Source organism: Sander lucioperca, chromosome 20 (genome assembly GCF_008315115.2).
Source record: "Sander lucioperca isolate FBNREF2018 chromosome 20, SLUC_FBN_1.2, whole genome shotgun sequence".
Classification (NCBI taxonomy): Eukaryota; Metazoa; Chordata; class Actinopteri; order Perciformes; family Percidae; genus Sander; species Sander lucioperca.
Window position 1 is genome coordinate 6,766,128 of NC_050192.1, and position 27,191 is coordinate 6,793,318.

The window sequence follows — 27,191 nt, forward strand, 5'->3', positions numbered from 1 at the left end:
AATTACACATAGAATCATGGGTAATGTAGTTTTGGCGCGGAAACTATTATTTGTTAAAGTCCAATTATATAGCACTACATACATTGTAGGTTTTTATTATTATTATTATTATTATTATTATTATTATTATTATTATTATTATTATTATTATTATGCTATTGTTAATACTGCGGTTGAATAGGTGCATTTGTGTGCCTTAACTCTTGTTGCATTTGTCCTACCGCGCTCATACAATTAGGGTGCTGTGATGCAGCTGTTTGAGTGAGATTATGTGAGAATTACATTTAGGACTATTGTTGTTGTTTTTTATTATGCCATTGTGTCTGTTTAAGATTTCGCGCGTGCTACTGGGATAATACGTCAGACTGGGATTAAGGGATGTGGGTTGGCCCTGTGATGTCGAAGGCTATCCTCCTACTCTAATTCATTAGGATCTCAGCTGCGGTTGTTGGTTCGTCGGCGTCGAGCACAGACGGACCATTTCAGCGAGCTCTCACACACAGAATCACAGAGCTGAACCTGTTTTGTCGGAATAGCAGCTCTCTGGCTTTGGACACAACTCAGGTAGCGACATTTTTAAATAAACATGAGGATAAATCACCGGGCTTCTGAATGGAGGATTGATTCCTGAAGCTTGTTTTTCCGGAGCTCACGTTTCGTTTTTGCGAAAGTGATGAATGACAATGAGAGGAAAATACCAGAAGATAACCAAATCCGACCTCGTCATGGATACGAGATTGCAGTGATGCTGTGGGAACAGCTGTGACTCAATTAAGTCAGAAAAGATCAAATCCGAAAACAGCGACAAGTTCCTCAGAACACTGGGATTCTGCCTTTTACTGATCAGATGCGGCAGATGTTAGTTTGCTGAGAGCAGGTTCATAGATCCTGAGTAGCCTACCGAGCAGACCTCCCTTCACACAGAGCGGAGGATGATCCCCGGGGCCCCCAGCACGACCACCACCATGCTCCCCGCCGCCGAGGCTGCCAAAATCTACCAGACCAACTACGTGCGCAACTCCCGCGCCATCGGCACCCTATGGGCCATCTTCACCATCCTCTTCGCCATCGTCAACGTGGTGTGCTTCATCCAGCCGTACTGGATCGGAGACGGCATGGACACCCCGCAGGCGGGCTACTTTGGTCTGTTCCACTACTGCATCGGGAACGGGCTGTCCCGGGACTTGACCTGTCAGGGTAGCTTCACCGAGTTCAGCACCATCCCCTCCGGTGCGTTCAAGGCCGCCTCCTTCTTCATCGGCATGTCCATGGTGCTGGTCCTCACCTGCATCGGCTGCTTCGCTCTCTTCTTCTTCTGCAGCACTGGCACCGTGTATAAGATCTGCGGCTGGATGCAGCTCGCTGCAGGTAGGAGACTCTGCTCTGACTAGTGAGTTCATAAAACACTTCAGTGAGTCAGAGCTCCAATGAGATTACACGGAGATCAAATTAGTAGCCTATAATAAATCAACCAATTCACTAGAAATTGTCAAAGGAGGGTTTAATTCAGAGGGTTACCCTCATCTCCTCCACCTCATAACGTTTGGTATAACCAGGTGTTCTTCTGCTTCTTCAGGTCATAAACTCCAATAGGTACTCATTTGATTTCACAATCATATAATTTACTGGGAATTGGCCAATCACAGGTTTTACCCTCATCTCCCCATGCACACTGCACATAGCTTTTTACCTAAATTATATGTTCTGCCTGCTTTTTTGGGTGGAACACTCCAATAGTTTGGTCACAGAGCCCCATTTCTGTAGTTACTAAAGCCCTGATAAAACATTATGTAACTGTCTGAAGTGAAGGTGTAGTGATAACAGCCTTGGGGGAACTTAACACCTCGGATTGAAACAGTAAAAAACACACTGATGCCCAAAGAGTTAAATAATGAAATATACATGCTTTTTTTTTTTTTTTTTTTTTTTTTACAATTGTATCTTTTGTTGGGGATGATACCTGCAGGTCAGAAGTTGACTTTGAGGTAACACATACATAAATTAATCAGAACCAGACAGTGATATTTATGTGAATCTCTCTATGATAGTCTGCCGGACTCATTGATCCTTTATCTGACTGAAGTTTGTGCAAGTTAGAATCTATGGCCCCATGGCTCTGAAATATCAGTAGCGTGTGTATTGATAAATCCATGGCACTGTCCGTGGTGCTGAAGTAGCAGACACATTTATAATCTTTTTCTCTGATTCCTGCCCTTCTGTCAGTTTCATCTTGGATCTATAATATTCTCTAAAGTATCTAATTTTGTAAAACAAATACAGAACCAAAAGAGTCGTTCATGGGGCGGTTTGTTAGTCACAGGTGAACAAAACAAACCAGGTTTCCCCTGTTGAAAATTAACAATTCGCGTTCTGACTGCATCTATCTTCCAGGTGGGGATCATCAGTATGAACAAAAATACAAAACCCCCCCATAATTTTCAGTTTTTCACCCCAAATTTCTCTGACATTCATTAAATCCTTTTAAAGCAACATATTCCAAAGTACATCTAGGTCTTTGTCTTTCGTGGTAAACTGTAGTAAACTCAAGTCTGCCAGTTTAAAAGCTCAATTACACTCTTAACAGGTAAGTCCTCAATTGTTTTTTGGGGTTTACATTGTACGCGCCTTTCAACTAGGAGCATAAATTGAAAATATAAATGATTCTCTTTCTTTTAATAAGAACAGAAAATGTCTCTCTAACATCTTCAAACCCTTCTTGCACCTTCTATAAACACAAAAGGAAATGAGAAAAGAAAATCAAAGGAGCAGGGACATGTAATGCGTGACTGACTGAACTGCCTTTAATTATTTTTAGTCTAATTTCCAGCATCCTCTCTGAAGCAGACAGAGAAGATCTTGATTTCCTTCCAAAATATTTTTTTCAAATAACTGAGGGTGCAGCTCAGCTTTTTATCTCAGATATTTCAGTCCACAAGGGGAAATGACTGAAAATGTCAGCAATAACATTGTTTTCCCACAATGTCATTGTCAAATGATGAGAAACCAAACAAAAGATTTTTACATTTTGTTTTTTTTGTATTAGGATGTATGTGTTCTTTTGGATCTTATTATGTCCCAGGCTTCTCTCACAAGAGTTCATATTTAAATCAATAAGAACACATATACTATAGCACACATACACACAAGCTCAGTTATACATAATCATCACACACACAGTTTATATAGACATATAAATATTGCACACATGACGACAATAATACTCATCCATCCATCAATTATAATATAATATACTATATATATATATATATATATATATATATACTAATATATTATATATAATACACATTTCATTTAGGTAATATGTTTGTTTTGAATGCGTATTAGCTTTTTAAACTATTGAATTTTTCCAGATAGTGCAATTGAATGTTGTTGAATATTCACACAGTGGACTTGCTCCTATTTTCAAACCCACGCAGATCATTCTCGCTGCCTTCTTTAATACAATCTGTTCATATCTCTCTGAGCTGTGTTGCACGGCAATAACTGATATGACTATAAATTAGACTATGAGATACAGCGTGAAGAATATATGTAGATTAGAAGCTTGCAATTTGTCAGATTCATTTGTATTTTGATTCCGAGTAGTTTGACTTTTGACATTTACACATGTTAAATGTATTGGTTTCAGTTTTCTCCTCCTTCTTATTGTGCATATTGTCAGACTTTTATTTTTTGCATTTAACACCATTGTCCCCACTCATTTAATAATCACTTTTTAGAATTACAATACTCCAGTGTTGTAGATGACATTGTCAGACTCACGATGGACAGTTTAAAAGAAGTATAAAAAATGATGCAGCAGAACCTATGTGGTCATCAGTTGGCCTGTCATTCAAATGACCTTGACTTAACATTTACTGGTGAGAGTGGTGGACTTTTTAACATGCTGTTAAAAAGAAGCATTGTTAAGAGACACAACAGATGAAATGTGTACATGAAGGAGCTGTAATTTAAGCCAAAAACAGGAGATGTGATGTTATTGCTATGAGAAAATGAGTGCCATCACACCAATTTACACCCATATGACAAATAATGACTTTTAGGACATAATTTAAGGTTCCAAATTCTCACATAAATCTAATTTGTGCGTATAAATAATCCTCCAGCGTCATACTGTGCATCTTCATGGATGCCTGCTTGTAAAACACAGCTTGTTCTCAAATGGGAATTAAACGTCATAAGCAATTATAATCACATTCATGGAGAGTGTGCCTCTGTCTGTCTGCAATCTAATTCCTCATTGCACAAGCCATTGATTAGATATAGAGGTTGGTAAAGCCTTTGGCCAGCTGTGTCGCTAAAGTATCCAGAGTGTCTACTCAGCAGCTGCGAATTGGAGCAAAATTACAACAATGAGCTCCTATCATCAGAGTCACAATGAGTGGCACATCCTGGCAGTTTGCAGTATTTTTTGTCACAGATCAAAGCTTCTTCTTAATCCATTGATTCCCATGTTGGCTTTCTCCAGTTTTTTCCCACCATGTCAGGGTAGCAGATGTGACAGTTTGCAACATATTCAGGTAAAGAATTAAATCATCTCTGGTGGTTTTTGTGAATGAGGTTAGCAGTTCTGGAGAGTAGCTAAGTACATTTGCTGAAGTACTGTACTTTTAGGTACATGTGCTTTTCATTTTATGACTTTATACTTCTACTCTACTACATTTCAGACACAAATATTGTACTTTTTACTTATCATCAGTAGACGATTTGAGGGGGGATGCCATTCACCTTGTTAGCAAAATGACCAAAATGCATGCCCCATGTTAACCTGCTATTCCCCTTCTCCATCTCCTTGTAGCAGAGAGAGTGCAGGGGCAGAGTGGTTGTTTAGTCGAATATGTTAGTCTAGGGCACCTGGGTAGCTCACCTGGTGGAGCGTGAGTCCATGTGTAGAGGTTTACTCCTCGACACAGCGGCCACGGGTTTGGCTCCGACCTGTGGCCCTTTGCTGTGTTTCATTCCCCCCCTCTCTCCCCTCTCATGTCTTTAGCTGTCCTGTAAAAATAAAGGCCTAAAATGCCCAAAAAAAAATAAAAATAAATAAATAAATAAAAAAGAATATTTTAGTCTAGTCTGCCGGACTCATTGATCCTTTATCTGAGATAAGTTTGTGCAAGTTAGAATCTATGGCCCCATGGCTCTGAAATATCAGTAGCCTGTGTATTGATAAATCCATGGCACTGTCTGTGGTGCTGAAGTAGCAGACACATTTATAATTGCAACTTTTTCTCTGATTCCTGCCCTTCTGTCAGTTTCATCTTGGATCTATAATATTCTCTAAAGTATCTAATTTTGTAAAAAATACAGAACCAAAAGAGTCGTTCATGAGGCGGTTTGTTAGTCACAGGTGAACAAAACAAACCGGGTTCCCCTTGTTGAAAATTAACAATTCAGACTGCATCTATCTAACAGCTGTAGTTAATGGTTACATTTCAGGAATTTCATTTTCATTGACAACCATCTTTTTCTTAAGTACTCGATCAATCGTTTGGTCCATAAAATGTCAGAAAACAATAAAAATGTCCATCACAATTTCCATAAGCCCAAGATGACACTTTCAAATGTGATTTATTGTCTGACCAACAGTCCAGAACACAAAACTATTTAGCTTAATATCAGTATTAACAATCTAATGATGTCATATATAATAGGCTAATGTATCAGCCACAAGGGCCATTTTTCTTGCAAAACAAGTACTTTTACTTTTGATACTTTAAGTTCATTTTGCCACTAATATTTGCACTTTTACTCAAGTAAAAAACATCTTTTTTGATCATCACAGTGCTTCTTTTACTCACAGCCTCATTCAGTATCACTCTCTGTCTCATATCGTCTCTCATTTTCGCTGAGGCCACTGTGGAATCTGCCATTTAAAGGTTTTCTAGGCAACTTAAATAGCCAATATCGAGGTGCTTTCTCTCTCTAAGCAGTCTGAAATCCTGACGTGATTGTAAAAGAAATCCTCCCTGTCAGATGTCATTTCAGGTGGTATGAGGCTGCTGTGATGTGCTATCAAAGGCAGCCCTCCTCTCCAATGATGGGATGTCCTGAATGTTTGATGAGCTCTGCCTTCCACTAGATGAAGAGATTTTTTAGAACTAAGAATAATGATGATCACTGTAATGATGTAGCGTTCCTTTGCTTCTTTGCAGATATGGAAAAAACCACAGTCTGGTTTGATGGTCTGTTTTATAGTTTGCACAAATCTTTTGCAAAACTTTGCACAGCAGTTGGCAGGCGTACATCAGACAGAGCTGGCATCTGGCCCAAACAGTGAGACATCTTTTGTGTCTTTCTATTTTGTTCTCATCTTCACTTTTCTGCATGAACACCACCAGTTCTCCACCTAATGAATTTCCTGATTCATGAAGGTAGATGGCCACTATGGCTTTTATGGAAGTCCACCCATTGCTACTACCTTTATTTTGGAACTCCAAGTTGTTGGCTGCACACCATTCCAGCAGGGATGAAACCTATTTTTGTAAGCTGCTTAATGAATGTTTAAAATCCAACCTGATGATGTGGAATCATCTACAAACTTAAACAATTTAACATAGCATGAAAGTGATGTGAATCATATGTTACGGCCTTCGCAGTCATATACAGTAGATCCTGCAGGAGATTTCTTCATCAAAAAAACAAATGTGCGATTAACTTTTGGAAAAACTATAGAATCTATGCCAAGCAGCATTGAAACTGTTTTGGAAGATCGTGTTAGCACCACTAAGACATTTTATGTTTATTTTTGCTTTAATGTCTTTTTCACTTTATAATTCCTTGGGGTTTCCTTATAAAAAAAAAACAATCTGGAGGATGCCAAATGGATTCTTCACAGCCTAATGTCCTACTTTATATTTTTATATATTTTTTTATATATATATATATCCATAAATAAGTGATTTATTTGCCATTAACAAATCCATTAGTTACCATTTATAAACCCTTGAGCAAACTAGAAAGTGTTTTTTTCTGTGGCTGTATATCCATAAAAATCCATAGAATCAGAAGTGTGTCCAATTCCTGGTTGTCTGACCAGCAGCTTCCTGTGCAATAAGTGGCTTTCCTCTCGGTACTCTAAGTGGTCTCGCATTCGGAGCCAAAACAAACAAGTCCATTTTGGTTGCTGGAAGCTTATTGATCCAAACGTTGATTTCCAGAATATCAGGAAGAACTGCTCCAGGGACAGCTGCATGTACCGTAGTTCAGTTGTGTGTTACCCTGTGATAGTGACAGAGAAGACAAAGGCTCTGTTTGCCTTATGTTTGATGCATGATAACACCGTTTGATAAAAGCGTCTGACTGACTGATATTATTATATATATGCTCGGTGCATCATGCAGTATTCAATTTTACACCTCTTCAGAAAGATGTCAAGTGGAACCGGGACATTCTGCTTATCACCGTCACATTGTGCCAGGGAAAGGAGAGAGAAAGGTACGCAGAGTGCACTATCACAATGTGTCTGCAGAGGAGAAGGGAAGATAATTAAATCTGATACAGGGAATGTTCGAAAGCTGAAATATTCAGCTTGAAATAGTGCTTGTGTTATTTTTGTCCATGTTATTATCCAATAAGAAGTATATATGTTATTCCTCTTCCTAATCTGAAGATGAAAAATGAATGAGATTATTTTGATAAAATGACTAAAACTGCCCAAATTTTCCTTTCATGAAAGGTAATATGGAATTAATGTTTTCGCCTATGAAATGTAAAACTTCAAAACGGCTATAATCAATATTTTTCAAACCATCAAATGGCAATGACCTGCATTTTTGACAGCCCACTACAAGGTCCGTTCAGTAGCCATTTTGGAGCTTTTGATCACGCCGCATGATCTTTCAAGGCAGATGGAGTTTGAACCTTATTACATGTTTTTTAATATGTGAAATATCTGATATTGCCTATATCATGTAAACTTAACACTTATACAATGTCCAACTAACCACAAACCTTTCACATGTGAAATATTGTTTTATTCTAAAAAAAGATGCTGAACTCACTGATCTCGACCCCTGAATATAGATGCCATGAATTCTGTACTTGTCTCTTCAAAAATAGACAATAAATAAATAAAAGCTGAGAGTCTGCTGGCAATAATTGGTTGCTGATCAAAGCTAATCAAAAAAAGCCAGGGCATTCATGGAGCTCTGTGAATATTTGCAGCGTAGCTGAGATGGTCTGGATTTAAGGCAGAGAGCTAATGACATTAGCCCGGTCTTTATCCTCTCACACATAAAATGAAGGGCCGGAAGAGTCTGAGAGGCTTTACAGTGATGTAACTTGACCACACATGAGACTAAGACGCCAACATGAACACAAACACTCAGAAAAAGAAGCTATTAGCGGGAAAAACAAATCCAAAGAATCGGAGTGTTCACCTGAAGGTTTTTAGATGGAACCCTCTGCACTCTTTTCCTTTACTCCCTCTCTTAAGTGCTCTGCTGCTTCCCCGGGCTGCCCTTTAGGAAAACATTTCTTTTTTTAACCTCTGAGAGGTCACAGTGGATGGATGGTGATTTTACGGAGTCAAAAAAACGCTACAGAAGCACAAAGAAAAAAAGAGAGATGTTGATGCATGTAGAGGGAATCAGCCAAATTAAAAACTAGCCAAGTCAGCTGAAGCTCCCAGATCTTGAACTACAGACTAAGTCTGTCTGAGGATTAAAAAAGTCAATCACCTCCTTTAGCTGATGAGGATTTTAAAGGGACAGTGGCCAATCTGTCAGCCTCTTAAGTTGACACTTTCATAGCCTCAATGTACCTTTGACAACAGAAACATTTAGAAAAGTAATGACTCTGAAAAAAATAATACAATCAAGAAGCTACTTCATCATTGTGCTTCTTTGGTTGCTTGAGAATGAAGCATTTTAGTCCATAAATTCTACTACTGTTTATTCTACTCTGCTAAACACAGTGTCAGCGAGGCAATTTAAAGGAGTCCCAGAGGGTAAGGTGGGGTGTGTAGTCTATGGTGAAGAGGTGAGATCGAACATTGTGTCCAAGATGCTGCAATCACAGCCGGACTTGAGGTCCTGATATGTGCCTGCTCACAAATCTGCCACAGCCGGTGGAGGAATTTGACATTAATGTGCACTAAAAATGTCATAGGTAACAGTGTGGTCAGTGTTACAAGCTGTGGCATTGTGCTTTCTCTAAGGATTACAAGGACTCAACTGTAGTGCCAATATATATTTGACCTTAAGAAAATAATCACATATTCTTTGACATTTTATTGTTATTTATATAGAGCTTTACAAAGTGCTTTACAGATCAAGACAAATAAATAATGACAAATGCACATAAAATACATGATAAATATATTGCTAACAGAATATAAAGTCTACAGTCATGTTACTTACTTTGCTTTGAGTTAAAGGCTAACATCACCATGCTAACATGCTTAAAATAAAAATGCTTACATGCTGACCTTTAGCAGGTGCAATGTGTCCCATGTTAATCATCTTAGGTCAGCATGTGAGCATGTTAACCTTTGCTAATTAGCATCAAATATAGCCTACAGTAAACTCAAAATTGTGAATTTGTAGCTTAAGCTAAATAGACAGATGTTGACTTCCTGACGTCTGCATCTTAACATGCTCACTATGTCAATGCTAATATGGTAATGTTTAGCTGGTATGATGTTGACTACAGTATGTTTACCATCTTAGATTTTTGTGTTTGCATGCTAACATTTGCTACTACACATTTGCTACAACATTTGCTAATTAGCACTAAACACAAAGTACAGTTGAAGTTGATGGAAATGTCTTAAGGTTTGCTAACACGTTTTCACTCCCATCGTGTCAAATAAAAGGTCAGGTGCATTTGGTGTTTGTTATTGACGCAAAAAGTCTTCTTTGGCGTCATATTTAGACACGCTTGGTCAGCACTCTTGGCAGGACACGTTTTGACACCCTGGGTCAGGACATGCGTTTAACTGACATGCGGGACAAGAACAGGACATGAACCCCGTTCTCTTGGGAGAAAGTCCTGTGTTTTTTACCCATCCACTACCCCAACCTCTTCCCAAGAAACAAATTTCTGAATAAACTTTCATGGAAATCCATTCAATAGTTGTTAAGATAACAATGAAATACGTGATAAATATACACAAAAACGGAAAAAAACATTGCACCGATATTGTCAAGGTCACATTATTTAGTGCCATTTACTGCAGCTTATTGATGAGTAATATGTCATGCTGAAGTGATGATGAGTTTGTCTTTCCACGAGAGTGGTCGTGTGTCTGATTGGGGAAATGCGAGGTATTTAGAGTCTTAAGTGTGACTGACAGTTTTGATTGCTGAGTAGTTAGGACGTGGAATGAGCAGAGATATGGAGATTATGTGAGGCGAGGAGGAGAAGAAGAAGAAACTGTCAGGGCTGACAGATGAAAATGACTTCAGCGTCCCTCGTTCTTCAAAACGCTCTGGGACTCTAATTTTACTCCACAAAATGGATACTTGTCTATTGAAGTTAAACTGCAAAGACATGAAGAGCATTGATAGGGGTGTAAATTTACATGCACAAACAAAACATAATATAACAGCTCCAAGGCGTAGAGGACGTCACGCACTTGCTACTTTGTCTGTTAGCACCATATCTCAAAGATGCTTTTACAATTTTCAGCAAAAGATTAAAGCTGCACCAACCAACATTTTTATATTAACAATTAGGGCTGTCAATCCATTAAAAAATGTAATCTAATTAATTACATACTCTGGGATTAATTAATCAAAATTAATTGCATACATAATTAACGGTACCTGAACCGATTCTTTTTAAGAAAGTAAAAAAAAAGTGAAAAAAAAGAAGGGTACTAAACAACAGTCGGCGACATTAAAGAACGGCTTGTTTATTGCTAAGGCCATATGGTCAATATGAAATGATTTAATAATAATGTAATAACTATAGCAATAACTTATTTCACTAGTAAATTGCTGTTGAACGAAAAAAACAACCACCAGATGGGAAAAGGACATTTAACAATAACTTTGAATGCACCACGAGGCTGTAGTTTACCAGTTTTATTGTTGTTTCACAGTGCTGTTTTTCCGACAACGGCAGCTGCAGATTGTTACATCCCGGTGTTGAATTCTCTACAGTGAAACACAGTCAAACTTTACACCGTTTAGCGTTAGCTGTCAACATTTTAACCGTTTTTAATCCAGCTACTAGCTAGCGGTAGGCTAACATTAGCTGCTGTAGAGTATAGTGTTAACTAGCATCACATGCAGCGGTGTTTGTGTTGCCTGTATCGTCTGTTTCAGAGCATCAGAGAGAAGCGCAGACATATCAATGGCACCAGATTTCGGTAGCCAACCCTATTCAGGAAGAAGATTTTTACAAGTAAATGTTCCAATCAATGATCTAGGCAACGCATTCTCGTCTCCCTCCTTCATTTTACAGTTGAATGGTGGCTAGAACGGCTCCGGGTCAAACGTCAATATGGAATGGATTAATATGTGTTGTTTTTTTTAACGCATTATTTTTTCTCAGATGAATTAATCGAAATTAACGCGTTATTTTGACAGCCCTATTAACAATACATCAAATTAATATGTTTAATGTGAAAGATGTGGTTGGTAGAATAATCACCCGACTCTGCAGTTCCCCTCAGCTCTACGGAACATTTTAACATCTTTCAGCTCACAGTTTAGTTTTAGGGCCTCCACATTTACTGTTTTAGTTAACTTCCATGGCTATCATCGACTTCTTTTCCAGACTTTTTTTCGGCATCCCCTGTGGGCCCCACCGCCGCAGCCTAAACGCACTACCCACATATAAATGAATGAAAGGAGTGGTGTTTTCCCCGCAACACCTGATTTTGTGTGAAAGCAACCTAACAGTTTATAAAGGTGAGAATATGTTAAGTTTGTGGTTGTTATGCTGTCCCCAAGTGGCCAAAAAAAAAATCAGTGATTGCAGTTTTAAACCATGAGAAGTAGACATTTTTTCCCCTCATTTGTCATTCAAGCTTTACCAAAAATTGTAACTTAAATATTTCAATGACCCTGAGAATAAAAGTTATTGATTTGTTTTTTTGACATGCCAAACAGTTCTTCTATAATTAGCTGCCAAATTCCTGTAATCTATTGACATAAACTTTCATAACTCACGCACACATTTGAGCAATGTTTAAATGCAAGTTGCTGCTACAGAAATTGAATAAATCTTAACAGTCCTATCCCAGCTGTCATGTAAAATTTGGCACAATTCATCCTTGATTTTCCAAAAACTGATGGCCACCCATGTCCAGCACTGTGTCTCTTTTAAAGAACATTAAAAACTTGCAAACACTTTCTATCATCAGAATAATGTGGCCTTTGTGCACGTCTGTGCTCTCTGATTGCTTTCTATTTGTTTTGAATGGCTTATCTAACACTTAATCGCACTTCGACAAGCATCAGAGACCTCACAGGCTCCATTACCTAAGAAGCTGGTTTAGTCTTCATGTTGTTAAGAGAATACTGAAGGAAATCCCTCAGGATGGCTGTTATTAAAAACTGTCAGTGTGGAAACTCTAATTACACCCTCAATTTGCTTGCATGAAGCAACACCAAAGTCTAAAGAGCGAGGTGTCTCAGAGGCAGCCTATAGCCTGATTTCTGCAGTGTTTGCCAGAGGTATGGCTTTATATATGTTTCACGAGATCTGCCTGGTTCTCTTATGTTTCGCTGAGGCCGGAGAAAGAAACTGCAGCTTTGGAAGTCTGTTGGTATTTTCCAGGATTGTGTTGCCCTTTAAATTGGTGGGATGATGATGGGATAGTTTCCAGTTGCCAGACAGACAGAGCCAGTGGTGAAGCTGATGTGGAGATAATGAGGTATTTCCAGGAGTCTCTGCAGGATGTGGATGTGCTGAAGTTATAGGGTTTAATAACATTCCTAATCAGGAGCTACTTATGGAGCAGCAGGAGAGCTAACAGCAAGATATTTGGCTGGAAATGAGTGCTGAATGGCTTGAGGAGAGGAGGAGGAGTGATTGGCAGCTCTGAGTTTGACATCACCGGTGTGTTTTTGAACAGTGTGTCTGTATGTATGAAAGGCAAGAGATATATTCAGTGATTGTGGTTCACACCGGCTGAGTAGCAGTATCACTGATGCGAGCAGCAGCTGTCTATGTTGTGTTATTTTTCTCTCTGCAAAAGAAAATTTTCCCAATCTTCTGTTGCATTATCCTATTATATTATGTATCCCTGAGGGAGCGTCACTAAATAGCTTGCCCCGCTGCACGAGGGATCACTGACAAATCCCCCAACAGGGGAAAGTGATAATCTTAAGGAGCATAAACTCGTCCCAGAGGAGACCAACATACTCTGTTTTTCCTGCTGCCTTTTTAAGTCTTATGGGAAGCTCCAGAATAACACTAACTAACTTATTCTTCAAATCTGTCTCTTCTGCATATCAAAGGCTACGATGATGGTGGATTTTATTTTCTCAGTTGTAGAATGGTTCATAGTCATCCACATTTGTCAAAGTGCCACGTCCTCGAGTTTAAATCATATATAGGACTTTGTAAACATTTTATTTTGATTGAGAAGCTACATTTAAATCCATCCATCCCACCATCCAAACGGTTCTGGACTAACTCCACTCAGTCAATCACAAATAGACTTGGTCCTGATGGAGTCCTCCAATTAAGTAATTGCTAAAATCCAGTTTTGTTTTTTTTCAATTGCTAAAGTTAGACCAGTTTGCAGAACTTGAACAGGAAGGCCTCCATTATTCAGCTCTCAAACAGTGGTGCATTGAATATCTGGCTTTTTGGCTGCTATTATCATAAATGAATGCAGCTATGTGTCCTATTCAAGTAAATCCTAGAGGACATTGAAATCAAAATGTAGTTTGAAGCCTGTTTAAAGTGTGAAACAATACCATAGTAATGTATCAGTACAGTAACTGCTCTTTTTTTTCTTTTTTTTTTAGCAGGGATGCATTAATCCAATATTCAACATTAAATACAGATTTTTTCCCCCGTTGTAAAATTCATTATTTCTGCAATCAGCCATTGAATGCCCCCCAAGGGATGATGTTTGATCCAGTTGGGGCTCAGCACCATTTTCATCTCTAAAATAATAGAGAGAATAATAATAATTCCAAGAATAATAAGAAGAGCTGAGTTAAACTTGGGTCTCAGCACTGATCTTTATCCAGCTGGACTGGTGTTTCCTAACAGATCTGGTGTAAAATGGGTTTCAGGTGCTTTTTCTGTACACATTGGGCTCTTGGAAATAAACAAAGGTTCAACACCTCTGTCAGTAAAGATTTTCATGTCAAGCATAGCATTCAAGTCTTCCACGCCTCATTGAGATTTGATTATCCCGTTTCTCCAGGAGTAATGTAATTAGTGTAACCAGGATGGGCGTGTAAAAAGGCTGATGCAGCCATGCCCTACTGCCCTGGCCTGTAAGGCTTAGACACCTACAATCAGTGGCTGATTCTAAAAATAAAATGGGGCACCAGCGCACAGAAAGTTTTCTAGCATGTAATGCCATATATGTCCAGCCTATATGGCATTGCATCACATTTTCTCGACTGTAAGGACACCCTTGAGGTCACTTTATCATGTTTTATTTACTGTAACGGCACCCTAAAGGGCACCTAATTACGTTTTCTCGACTGTAAGGGCACCCTAGAGCAGTGGTTCCCAAACTTTTGTCATGTGAAGGACCCCTAAACTGACCCGCATTTGATAAGATCTGATAGCATTTTTGCTTTTAGATGTTTTCTTACAGAAAGTGTATGAGACCCATGAACAAAGTACTATAGTCATACATTATGTCATTGTGTTACTTGGATGGAATTATACTAAACGTTTTAGTGAAAATTCCCCTTTTTTCTGGATACTCCCTGGAATCTCCTCAAGGACCCCACGTTTTCTCTACCATAGGGTCATCCAAGAGAGCACTTTTGCTGCGTTTTATCCGAACATGGTCACTCCCCCCGAGTCCACCAGTGCCTACAGTTATGAAGAGTCGTCGGACGCCACCTTCTCACCGACAACTCCTCATAACCTCAGACAACTGCAAAATTCTGCCAAACTTTCCTGTCAGAGCTAAAAACAAGACTGAGCTTTGAGGCTCGCCTTGCTGTGATGGGATGTGACAGGCTGAATGCGAGAAACAAGACCCCGAACCAAGAGTATGCCAAATCAACTGGCGAATGACTTTGTTGCTTCTTGATCCCTCTGGCCTTCTCAATCTGAGCTCACAGTTCACAGTTGAGATATTTTAAACATCACAGCCAGTTCCACTGACCTTGCAGATTAAATGCATGCTGTTGTTGTTGTCATTGTCTCTCTGTAGTGGGTTACTTTGATATGAATTGTATATGCAAACACAACTAATCATTTTGTGAATAAATCATTACGCTCTCAGACATGAATGAAAGCCTCTGAGTGTGTCAAGCCTCTGTGGTAGTGCAGTTTTTTGTTAGAATTTCAGTCACGTTTTTACAAAGTAAATATCCTCATTGAATCCGCAGATAGCAGCTGTAACTACTCTGACTCTCCGTGGCTCAAGAATGCAAATGAACCTGTAGCTTTTCTAGAATCACATTCAGTAAAAATATGAACAAAAACATCCAACTATCAACATCCTGCCCAACCTCTCCAGCTCTCTCTCATCCTCCTTCTCCTCAATCTGTTTGTATACTCGGACCAGAGCGAGCTCCTCTCCCCCCGGCTTCATAATTACAAGATGAAGCAAGTTGAATTCCACTTAATTAGGACCTGAGGGCAAAGAGAGAGAGATAAATAACTTCACACAAATAATCTCAGCGATGAGAGCATGCCGCGTTTTAGCAAAAAGAAAAGGGGGGGATGTGGTGTATTAACAACAAGACATTATGTTTGTATGAACATGTTTACTGTGCAGAGAACGAGTACAAGTTGTTAAGTAATTATACTACAAAAGCTCACTATTGAGAAGCTCTTCCTTGCTACTAATGATCCAAGCATTTAAATTCACCAGCATGTCTGTGGGCTGGTTTCTGCTATTTCCATGTTGGCAGGGAAAATGTACTCTGCAGAACTGAATTTGAAAGCTGAGATGCTTTGATTGGTATTTCCAAGATGGACGCTTTTAGACTGACAGAAAAAGTTTGAATACCGATATAATTACATTTGAAAAAAGGGCAACTTGGTACATTAACAGGTTGGTTTTAAAAAATGTTGCTTACTGTCTTGTCTTTGACTTTCCGTTGTGTATTATTGAATAAGCAAGAAGGGGAATAAAACTGCATAAATGATCCTAAGCTTCTGTTTGATCCATTAGACTTTGCAGCTGTTGTCAATAAGTCTCTTTCTCTGCCGCTCGCTTTCGCGTTTCCCAGAGTAGGGGCAGGCTTTATAGATTTCACATCAGGGGTTTATCTCCTTGATCACTGGGCCAGGATGGAGAAGACAGCAGGTTTGATTTATTTTCCTCCTCCTGTATTAGGCAGCAGGACAAGGACACGGTGACCCATTTGAAACTATCTGCCTCGCATAAGCTTGCGTGTGTCCATGCACGTGCATTTGAGTGATGTTCATGTCAACGTGTGTGAGTGTTTGCGTGTGTCTGCTGGTGTCGAGAAGACTGACGCGCAGTCTCAGGTCTTCATCATATATCAGATTCTGTTATGACACCTGGCTGTTATTGTTTGAGGGTGAATGATGCTCAGATGCTCCTTGATTTATAGAAAAGACACATCTGTGAAGGTTGCACCACAATGCCCAATTTTAAACTTTGAAAAACAGCTATGCGCTCTCTTTTCAAATGACAGTAGGAGGACATATCTGAAAGCTACTTTTAGCAGATATAACGAGTGATGTTTAGAGTGAAAACTGGCTACGGTCGATTCTGAGTGGTATAGACTGTTGGTTTCTGGTATGTCGCTCATGTTCCAGTGTCATATACCACTTCTCACTGGCATATACTGATTCTTATTGACAGATGTCACTGCTTATTATGATATGTCAATGCTGTGTGCAAATCTTATGTGATTCTTAGTGATATATTGACACTGTGACTTGTGGTATGTCCCTGCTGTTAGACCAGTTTATGGAAAAAGAAAACTTCCACTTCCATATACAACTCCCCAGCTGCCTGATGTCAATTCTTTACTATCATATATCCCAAACTGTATTTCTCTGTTGTTCATTCATTTTCTTTTTATTTGTTTGCATATACAATCAAAAAATACAATTATTATAAAAGATATGATATCTACACAATTACTGTAAATTCCCATATGTACAAACACACCTTTACCTACTCAGATGTACATAAATTTAAAGTAAGCAAACGCTTGTGTAGCTAAAAGCTTATAGAAAGAGCTTTCCTAACAAACTCAAGGAAAGATGAACAGAATTACATTAAATAAAAATAATAAAAGGCTGCTACAAAATTTAAAAAGAAATAAAAAGATGAAGAGAACAATAAATATAATATATAATAATAATAGTAATATATAGATATATTTCTCATTCCAGTCCAACAGTCAAAACTTTAATTGGGTAGTTTGTCTAGGACTTTTTTTTTTTACAGTAGACAAAGATGCTGAATGATGGACAATTTGCAAGTTTGATTTCCACAAAACACATTACTTGAACATAAAGAAAGATGAAGTTCCGACAGTCTAGTAGAATATGAATGAATACATTTGGAAAAACAATTGGAATTAAAAAAACAATTATAAAGTCTTACCAGTTAGTGCTGAAATGAAATTTTATAAAGAAACATGCATGTTTGTAGTTTGTCGATACTAAAGAAATTAAAACTTTGCACTTTACATGGATCTAGCCGCATTCCTGAATTGTATATTCAGCCCAGTTTTCGATCTCTATTCTCTCTGTGCTTTCTCCGCCTCCTAAATATTCAATCTATGGCCTACAAATCTCAAAAAGCTCTCAAAGCAAAAGTGCATCCACATTTCCTCCCCCAAAGAGCCAAAACAAAACTCAGATCCATTAGAGCTACTTCCCAGCAGGACATTTAATTTCCAACATCCTGTCCTCTCATCAATCAATACTCTCATATTGGACAAGAAAGCTGTTTGATGACTGCAGCCTTTAGCAATCATATAGACGTGACATCCAAAATATATTACTCTCCTGGACCTGGACTGTCTACGGCCTTTGAAGATTTAAGTGGGTTGACTGATGGGAAACATGATGGCTGTTATTAAGGATCAGTGTTGGGCAAGTTACATCCAAAATGTAATACATTATAGATTACTAGTTACTGTCATTTGAGAGTAATTAGTTATATTACAATATTACTGTCTCTGAATTGTAATGCGTTACACTACTTTTGCATTACTTTTGAGTTACTTTCACCAAAATAACAGGGGAAGTTTGATTTGGCAGCTAGCTTGTGAATTTCACCACCGGATCAATAAAGTCTCCTCTTTATCCACTTTAATACATCATAGATTATTCATATTTTGTATAATTAATATAAATATGCAAAGTAACTAAAGCTATACAAAATAGATAAGTAAAACGTATAATAGGCATCCATCCATCCATCTTCTTCCGCTTATCCGGTAACGGGTCGCGGGGGTAGCAGCTCCAGCAGGGGACCCCAAACTTCCCTTTCCCGAGCCACATTAACCAGCTCCGACTGGGGGATCCCAAGGCGTTCCCAGGCCAGGTTAGAGATATAATCCCTCCACCTAGTCCTGGGTCTTCCCCGAGGCCTCCTCCCAGCTGGACGTGCCTGGAACACCTCCCTAGGGAGGCGCCCAGGGGGCATCCTTACCAGATGCCCGAACCACCTCAACTGGCTCCTTTCGACGCGAAGGAGCAGCGGCTCTACTCCGAGCTCCTCACGGATGACTGAGCTTCTCACCCTATCTCTAAGGGAGACACCAGCCACCCTCCTGAGGAAACCCATTTCGGCCGCTTGTACCCTGGATCTCGTTCTTTCGGTCATGACCCAACCTTCATGACCATAGGTGAGGGTAGGAACGAAAACTGACCGGTAGATCGAGAGCTTTGCCTTCTGGCTCAGCTCTCTTTTCGTCACAACGGTGCGATAAATTGAATGTAATACCGCACCCGCTGCGCCGATTCTCCGACCAATCTCCCGCTCCATTGTTCCCTTCAAGTATAATAGGCAAGTAGGAGAAAATGAAAACACTCAATTAAAAGTACGGCATTGTTGTAAAATGTTTGTTTATAGCACTTCAATAAGAAATTCATGTTGTTTAGGTTAAAACACTCTAAAGGAAATGTTCAATTATAGTGTGATTAAAACTCACTATTTACATTATTTACAGTACTTGATTTACAGCTGATTTGTGAAAAGGTAGCCTACACAACCTTATTTAACAGTAATTTAGTTTTACTGCGAACCGTCACAGGAAGTGCTTTTATTTTGAAGTAGGTTACACGGACGTTGTCTGTTGTGTAGCCTACTCTTGCTAGCTTACTGAGATGCAACATGTCCGTCAGGCTCCAGTTGTTCACTTTCTTGTTTGTAAAACTGCAACATATTGAACAGTAAACGGTCACAGTAAAAGACAAGCGCTTTTGGTCGTCATTAGAAGCCATTCCACTACAGGCATAGTTACTCTCCACGGCTGATAAAAATGCAATGATATTTACGTGTAGCAAGCCTCAACATTAATTCCCGACATGTTTATATCTGTCAGCCGCTGACGTACCGTCACCTGTTGGGACATACATGCTGTCCGTACCGTCTGTGGTTCTGGCTCTGACCACGGGAACAGAAACAGGACAGCTCATTTCAACGCAGTGTAATAACTCCTGAAAATAATATCCATCTCGCAAATGTATTTGTCTCTGCAGTCATCTCAACCATCGAATACAGCGACAGGAAAATAATACGGCTTTCTGTGAAGAAAATGTGTTCTTAAAAAAAACAATGCACCACTAAATGTTGCGTTAAAATGCGTTGTAACTCGCGTTACTGAGATTGTAACGAGTATAATATTACCGAAATTTAATTAGTAATGCGTTATATTACTGCGTTACAGCAAAAAGGAATACATTACTGTAATTGCGTTACTTTTGTAACGCGTTACTCCCAACACTGTTAAGGATACATTTCTACCTGAGTGGGACAAACGGAACTGAAATTACAGTATAAAGCATCTCGTCCCGCTGGTTTCCCTTCGAGTTGAACGCCTAATTACACTGATCATCCATCGACGATTATAACAGTGGTAATGAGCTGCAAGTGAGGAGGTGCACAATGCTGTATGGAAAACATGACTAACAATGTTAACATTGGAAAACATATTGGCATGGGGGACTGAATCAAAGATAGCTAAGTGAAAACTGGATACAGAAGTAGAATACAAATGAGGTTTGAGCTTGAGAGGACATTACAAGGCTCCAGAGCTTGAGTAGCGACACAGCAGAGGGTTGTTATTTGATGAACTTAGCAGGAGGAGTTACGAAGTGTGAGCTGTGGGAGTGTTTGCATCCCAGTGGACTTACTGATGATTACACCAGAGGAACAAGACTCCTCCCTGCACTCAGAGGATCCTTTCCTTTCTCAAGGTGTGTGTGTGTGTGTGTGTGTGTGTGTGTGTGTGTGTGTGTGTGTGTGTGTGTGTGTGTGCGCGCGCGCGCGCGTGCGTGCATGCATGTGTGCATGCGTTTGTGGGTAAACAGTTGCTTCTGTGGGTTAACAGTTGCTTCTGCTCTGCGGTTTGTTTGTTCACAGTCACTGTTTTTTCGAAGGTCACGGATCAGAGAACACGGACTCTGAGTGTGTGTTTGTGTGTGGAGAGAATGGACGTTTGTTGTTTCAGTGATGTTCGCAGCCACCTCAGCCACCCATTAATGCTCTTCCTATCCTCCGAGCTTGCCGGTTGCCATGGAAATGCCTCTCCGTGCTCCTGCTGCTGGCTCATCCTATCACTCTCACTCTCCAAGAGATCGCCAAAGTGAGCTGTTTGGGATCAGCGGGGTCCCTCTGGAGCTGCCGAAAGAAGGGGGACGCGATCTGGAAGCTGATGCACTCTGGTTGAAGGTGTCTCCATGGCAACCTGCATCGATTCAAGAACAAGGTTGAAGCCGATATGGCTGCTTTACAAAGCCAACCGCTTGGTTCAGGTCCCAAACCGCAGGTCAGGAGAGCATCTCCGGAGCGGTGAAGCATCACAGCTGCATGATAAGTGGCAAGATGAGGATTCTCAATCAATGCAAGAGTGACGACATTTGAAGCAACTTGACTACCATCAACAAGAAGTATTCAGATCTTTTACTTAAGTAAAAGAAGGAATGCCACAATGCAGAAATACTGTTACAAGTAGAAGTCCTGCATACAATTTAAAAGTTGCCGTGTTTACACTTTCCATACTTCTGAGTACTACTGGGAATTAAAAGTTAAGCTTGACAGTTCTTTTTTTACCTTGAAAACAGCAGTTGACAAAACAATTTCAAGTCAAGTTCCACATACTCGCTTGTTATGGAGCTTTCAACCATATCACATGGCCTTTCTGTCACCAAGTTTCCAGAAATACTTCACGGTTATTATTTCAGCACTATTCCATCAAAAGGAAACATTAAAGATGTCTTTCACATCTTTTTAAATACATATTCTATGTTTTTTGTATTTCATTTTTTTATACCTACAATGGCCCTAATACACCGTTGTATTGAAAACATTGGGATCTCCACTAGACTTCAAAATAAAGTTCTGTAGTTTTGAACTATGTTTGAGCCGGTTAACAAAAGCTTGAACAGCCAGAACAGCTTCTAAATGGCCCTTGTGGTGAGTTTCTCAACTGCTGTTTCCAAAGTCAAGAATGCACTTTCGGTCTCAACTTTTGAGCCAAAATGGATGAAAAGAAAAACTCAGAAAATTGAAAAAAACAACTTAACATCTAAAAGTACATGATGTCTGTGTGAATTAAGGCCAAAAGCTCCAGAATAGCTACTAAATGAAACTTGTTTTGTTGACACAAGCTATTACTGACTGATCATTCGGTGCAGTGTAAGAGGTCTCCATGCCTCCATTGTTCTTAACCGCTTGCATTTCAATATTGGTGCAGGTGGACTTTTCTCATTAAGACAGAGCTCTGTAATTTTTATCTCCCCTCACATCATTATCATTGCTGCAGAAAGAGAGTGAGAACGCTTGAAACAAAAGGAAAAAAAAGGAGATCATGTATTCGCTGCCATCACAGATCAGAGACACAGAAGTTACTGAAACGGAGTGGAGCAATCCCCTCGGCACAACTTCAAAGGCAGCCGGTTTTGGAAGAGAAAATAAGGACAACCATAAGAGATTCAGAAATGCCAAAAGTTATGTTCAAGAACGCCTTTATCAACATCTGAGAAAACACAGAGAAGAGAGAGCACTTAAATGAAACGATTGATCAAACGTGTAACTTAACATTCATCCGATCGAATGTTGTAAATAAAATCGCACCATGTGGGCTTTTTCCTTCACCCTCCAACTGACAAAATAAAATGTCTTACTTTTGCTTTATTCCTCGCCTGTCACAATATTGAGCTTCACAAATCACTAGGGGGATGTTAGCTTCACTGACAGCAAGCTTGCAAGGCTTAACACATGTTTTTCTTCAGTCTGGGATGTAGCATGGATCCCCTTAATTAATGGGAACACCTGTTTTAAATCACCACCTGATAGGTTTGTGTGAGTCATTCTGTACTTCCAGAGAACAAAATCTGCTTCAGATTATGGTCATAAGTGAGAATATGTTGCTCATATGGAAGTACGGCAGGGCTTTACTTATCAGAAGAGATGGGAGGGGGAAAACAAGAGAGGCCTTTTGTGTCACATTCACATCAGAGCACTGAGGTGTTGGTGCAGTCCTGACACTCATCCATACAAATCCACAAATCAGTTGGAGCAGGGGGGACAGCAGGCAGCCCGTCACCATGGCGATGCAGCATCTCCCTCAACCCAACCAGCTGATTGGATCCTCGGCGTGGGGGAGCGACCTCCCACTCCCGAACGTGTTCTGTGCTCAGATGAAATAAGAGTAAGCTTTGATTAAAGCTTGAAAGAATACTCAAAAGAAGAAGACTGTTCCAACTAGGACCGACTTCAAACAAGACGGGCATCGAATCTGAGGCGGCAGCGGTGTTTGGATGTAACTTCTGAAGTCGTCTCCTGTGTTCTGTTAGGCAGCAGGGGGGGGGGGATCCTGCAAGGGAGGAGGCATCTGAAGGAGGAAAACAATACCTCAGCACAGGAGGATTATCAGAATAACTTTTATGCAGATTATCGCTAAAAATAATAAGGCTTTGTTTCTGCGGCACTGCCATGAGCCACTGGAGGTATTTCTAAGTAATCCTAGTTTGCTAACACCATAGACTGTAGGCTTACACACTTGTAAGCACATTCTCACATTATCACCTTTAAGATGCTTTGAGCTATTTTCATTACATTAACTTACATTATTTACTATTTTCTTTGAAGGAGTAGCACCCTCTCCTAAACAGTGATTGTCCAATCATAGCTTGCTCGACGGTAGGCCTGTCTGATTTCCACACATGTTGAAAGTAGTAAGAGAAAAGCTCTGCATTTAAATAATTTGAAAATCTGTTGTCTTTCTTTAGCCCTTATATTTGTAAGGAGTGGATTAAACTATTTTTTATTGTTTACTACTATTGTACTATTGTTTATTTGTTCTAGCATAAACTGTAAACGTTTTTGCATGTCTGGCTATCTAGTTTGCTTACTACAGTAGTGACTGCATGCATGGGTGGATTTTGAGACAATGGGCCCCTGGGCACAGACATGTAAAAGGCCCCACCAGCTCTCCTACATAAGAGCAAGACATACTTTATAGTTGTTTAGTCTCTTTTTGTTAGGGATGCACCGAATCCAGGATTCGGCTTCGGATTCAGCTGAATATTGGGCTTTTTGACAAGACTTAGAATTTTTTTCCACCGAACCCTATGCTTGCACTAGGCGCGCTACGCTGGTTGACGTAATGATGCCGTTGTTGATTAGGGGAAGGTGTTTACGTAGGTGGACCGTTCACTGCAGTAGGCTAGAAAGTGAAAATGGAACTCATGAGCAGAAAGTGTTGTTTGGCAGTACTTTCAGTCAAAAGAAGGCGATTCAAGTTGAGCTATATGTTCAATTTGCAATGCCGATTTGTCTCGTGGTGGCAAGGACCCTAAACAATGCACAACATCGCCGCTGTTAAAACATTTGCGTATGAAACATCCGAAAGAATACGTGTTGTGCATGAAGGAATCTACAGACAGCAGCCAAAATGCAGCAACTTCAGCTACGGCAAAGAAAGGACAGACATTTGTTTACTTCATTAATGTGTTTACTGTGTTAATGGACTGAGGATGGGAGTAGGATTCGGTATTCAGTTTCGGATTCGGCAGAATCTTAACCAGTGGATTCGGTATTCGGCCGAACCCCAAAAATCTGGATTCGGTGCATCCCTACTTTTTGTTGTTGTTTTGTGTCTCTATATAGTTGTTACACATCTCTCTGTGATTTTGTGTCTCTTTGTGGCCATCAATTTTAGATCCTTTTAAAAGATTTTCATTTTGAAAAGTCAGCTGAAACATTAAAGGCGTTTTCAACCAACTCATAGAGTTAACATTAGCCTATTGTAAGCTAGATCTGCTAGCAACAGCTCTCATTTCAGCCGGGCCAGCAAAATAGACGGTCACTGTCCAGAAATGAGAAGCCTGCTTCGGTCTACTTTTGTTTGAAATAAAGACCCATTGTTTCAAAATTACAAAGAATTTCAAGTGATAAAACGTTATGATTGTACACTGCAAGAACAGAAAGCTTAGCAACCTTTAGCATGGCAAAGCAACAGTAAGGCTGGCTGCACACTGACTGCGTGGTGTGAGTGTGTCCATTTTTATTTCGCCTCCCATGTTAACAGGTTAGAGCTTGCACACTGCCTGCGTGACACGCACGTCTCGAAAACGCGTGCATGCTAGAAATAGGACCGATGCCTATTTTTCATGAGACACGCAAGTGTGTTGGAAGGTTTCCAGGCAAAATAGACTACGAAAAGATGTTTATATGTCATTTTGACACGAATACATATTAATAAATGACATTTTGATGTTTGAGGTCTCTAGGTTTTGACATAAATGCAGGTATAAATGTAATTTAAAAAAAAAAAATAATAAATAATTATTGATTTTCAAATATTACACCTGTCAATACAGAAGAAATATTCTGTAGCCTAGCTTCCCGTCAATACTGCCGACATTGTCTTTGCTGTAATCAAATCAGTATATACAATATTTATGTTTAACATGGTATTTCATTTTATCAATGGGAAACATACAGGTGTACAGACAAGGCTAGCAGCAGCAGCGCCGCGTCAGACACGTTTCTGGTGTGTAAAGACTTAGAAAACGCCACGCAGCCGCCACGCAACTGACACGCAACAGAAACGCCACGCTCACGCCACGCAGCCAGTGTGCAGCCGGCCTAACTAAGGACAGTCAATTAGCCTCTGCTGAGTTTCTACTATTACATTAAGTCTAGATAAAGGTGTGTATATCCTTGAACCAAGGTCAGCTGTTTTTCCTTGGATAAATGATAAAGCACTAATGATATAATAAGTCTTCTGTTTGGCCTGCGCTCAATACAGACCTGAGCTGCTTCCCTTTCTCCGCTCAGAGATGATTAGATTGTAAATTTGATCCTCAATCAATTTTACGGCACTCTCTTCTCCAGGGACCATTCCCAAACTAGCTTGTCTTTGACACAGAGTTGCATTTTATTTTGCCTTTCAATAAATTGAATGAGGACAGCCTAATGGCCGAGGTCATCCTAGGGAGTAAAATAAAGAGTGGATTAGCCCATTTTTGCCCCGACTTGACTTGAAAGTCAGTCTGCTTTATGTCTTTGAACTGTGGTTTATCTGTCTGTGTGCCATCATCTGATCAGATGGAGGAGTGTGGTCTGTGTGGCGCTGCATTTTTTTAACAGCCACTTTCATTCCCTTCATGTCTCAAATGAAGTACATTGGGATTCCAATCTTGTAACCCTTGTTCCTGCCAAATCTCTCCAGTCTTCATTTCAATCCACAACTAAAAATGACACATTAATGACACACAGATCTTACAATATCAATAACTTTCAGATTGTGTCCTAAAGATTCTAATAATCTCATCCTCATCCTGTTCTTGCAGTCTGTTTCTTCTTCCATCTTAACAAGCAAACACCATGCAGCCACTCATGTTATTTTAATCCTGAGCTGCATAGATCAAGCACCTCTCTCTTCTACTATTTTTTCCTCACTTCCTGTCTTTATTCTTTTTTTCTCTCTGTTGTCTCTTCATCTTCAGTCTGTGTTTGTCTTCCTCGCCTCTCCTTCCCCTTCTCTATCATCCACAGTAACAGAAACATGGTTGTTGTAGGTGGTGGAGAGGGAAAGTCTTTTGTTTCTGCCTGTGTGCTGGCATGCATACAGAGTGGCGCAGAGTGGCGCAGAGTGACCCCACTCAGTGTCTAAATCACAGGGAATTGTTGAGGCTGTGTAGTGGAGAATAGAGCAGCTGAAAACAGTTGTTTTAGCACTGCAGTGCACGGACAGCTCCTTGTGAGGATTACAGTGGTTGCAATAATAGCTGGTGTTGTTGGTAGATTAGTATGTTCAATATTGGGCCATGTGAAATATTGATAGTTTTTAATTTGTTTAAGGATCCTATTTTATAAGACTTATTCCATTATTTCTAGACTGTGCATTTCTTGCATTTATAAATTCTAATACAAAATAAGTGAATGAATTGCTATTTCCTAACCAGAATTGTATTCCTGGTGGTGTGAAGAGAGTTTTGGAACAAAATAAAATATTACAAACAATAAATTGAACCATTAACAATTAATACAATGCAAAAAGTAATTTTATTTATTTATTTTTGGTGTCTGGAGCATTTTTTAACTCCTGTGTAATTTGTTGCTTATTAGGAGGAAATAGAGACACTGTCCTGAGACAGTACACATAATAAGTATCCATGAACTCATTTATAGTTTTTAGGTTTAATAACAGTAATGAGTGTATTTTAAGCTGCTGACATCTGCAGTATTACATTTACATTGATTTCATTCTGTCAAGTGCAATTTGTGATTCAAGTGTGAACGTCACGTTATTTGTGACTCATGTTGACATTTTATGAGTTTTCCCAGTTTTCCCGTTACTTATCTATGCATATGTTATTGTTTTAATGCTGCTGTGGCGCAT

At 39.6% G+C, this 27,191-nt stretch overlaps 1 protein-coding gene across 1 annotated transcript in view; it reads left to right on the forward strand.

The window, feature by feature from the left end:
* The first annotated feature begins 411 nt into the window (after positions 1–411).
* lhfpl3 (LHFPL tetraspan subfamily member 3) overlaps positions 412–27,191 on the forward strand; it is a 36,826-nt gene continuing 10,046 nt past the window's right edge. Inside the window, exon 1 of the mRNA XM_031313506.2 lies at positions 412–1,368. Within this exon, the coding sequence (XP_031169366.1) occupies positions 933–1,368 (436 nt within the window). The 5' untranslated portion in view covers positions 412–932. The remainder of the gene's footprint in view (positions 1,369–27,191) is intronic.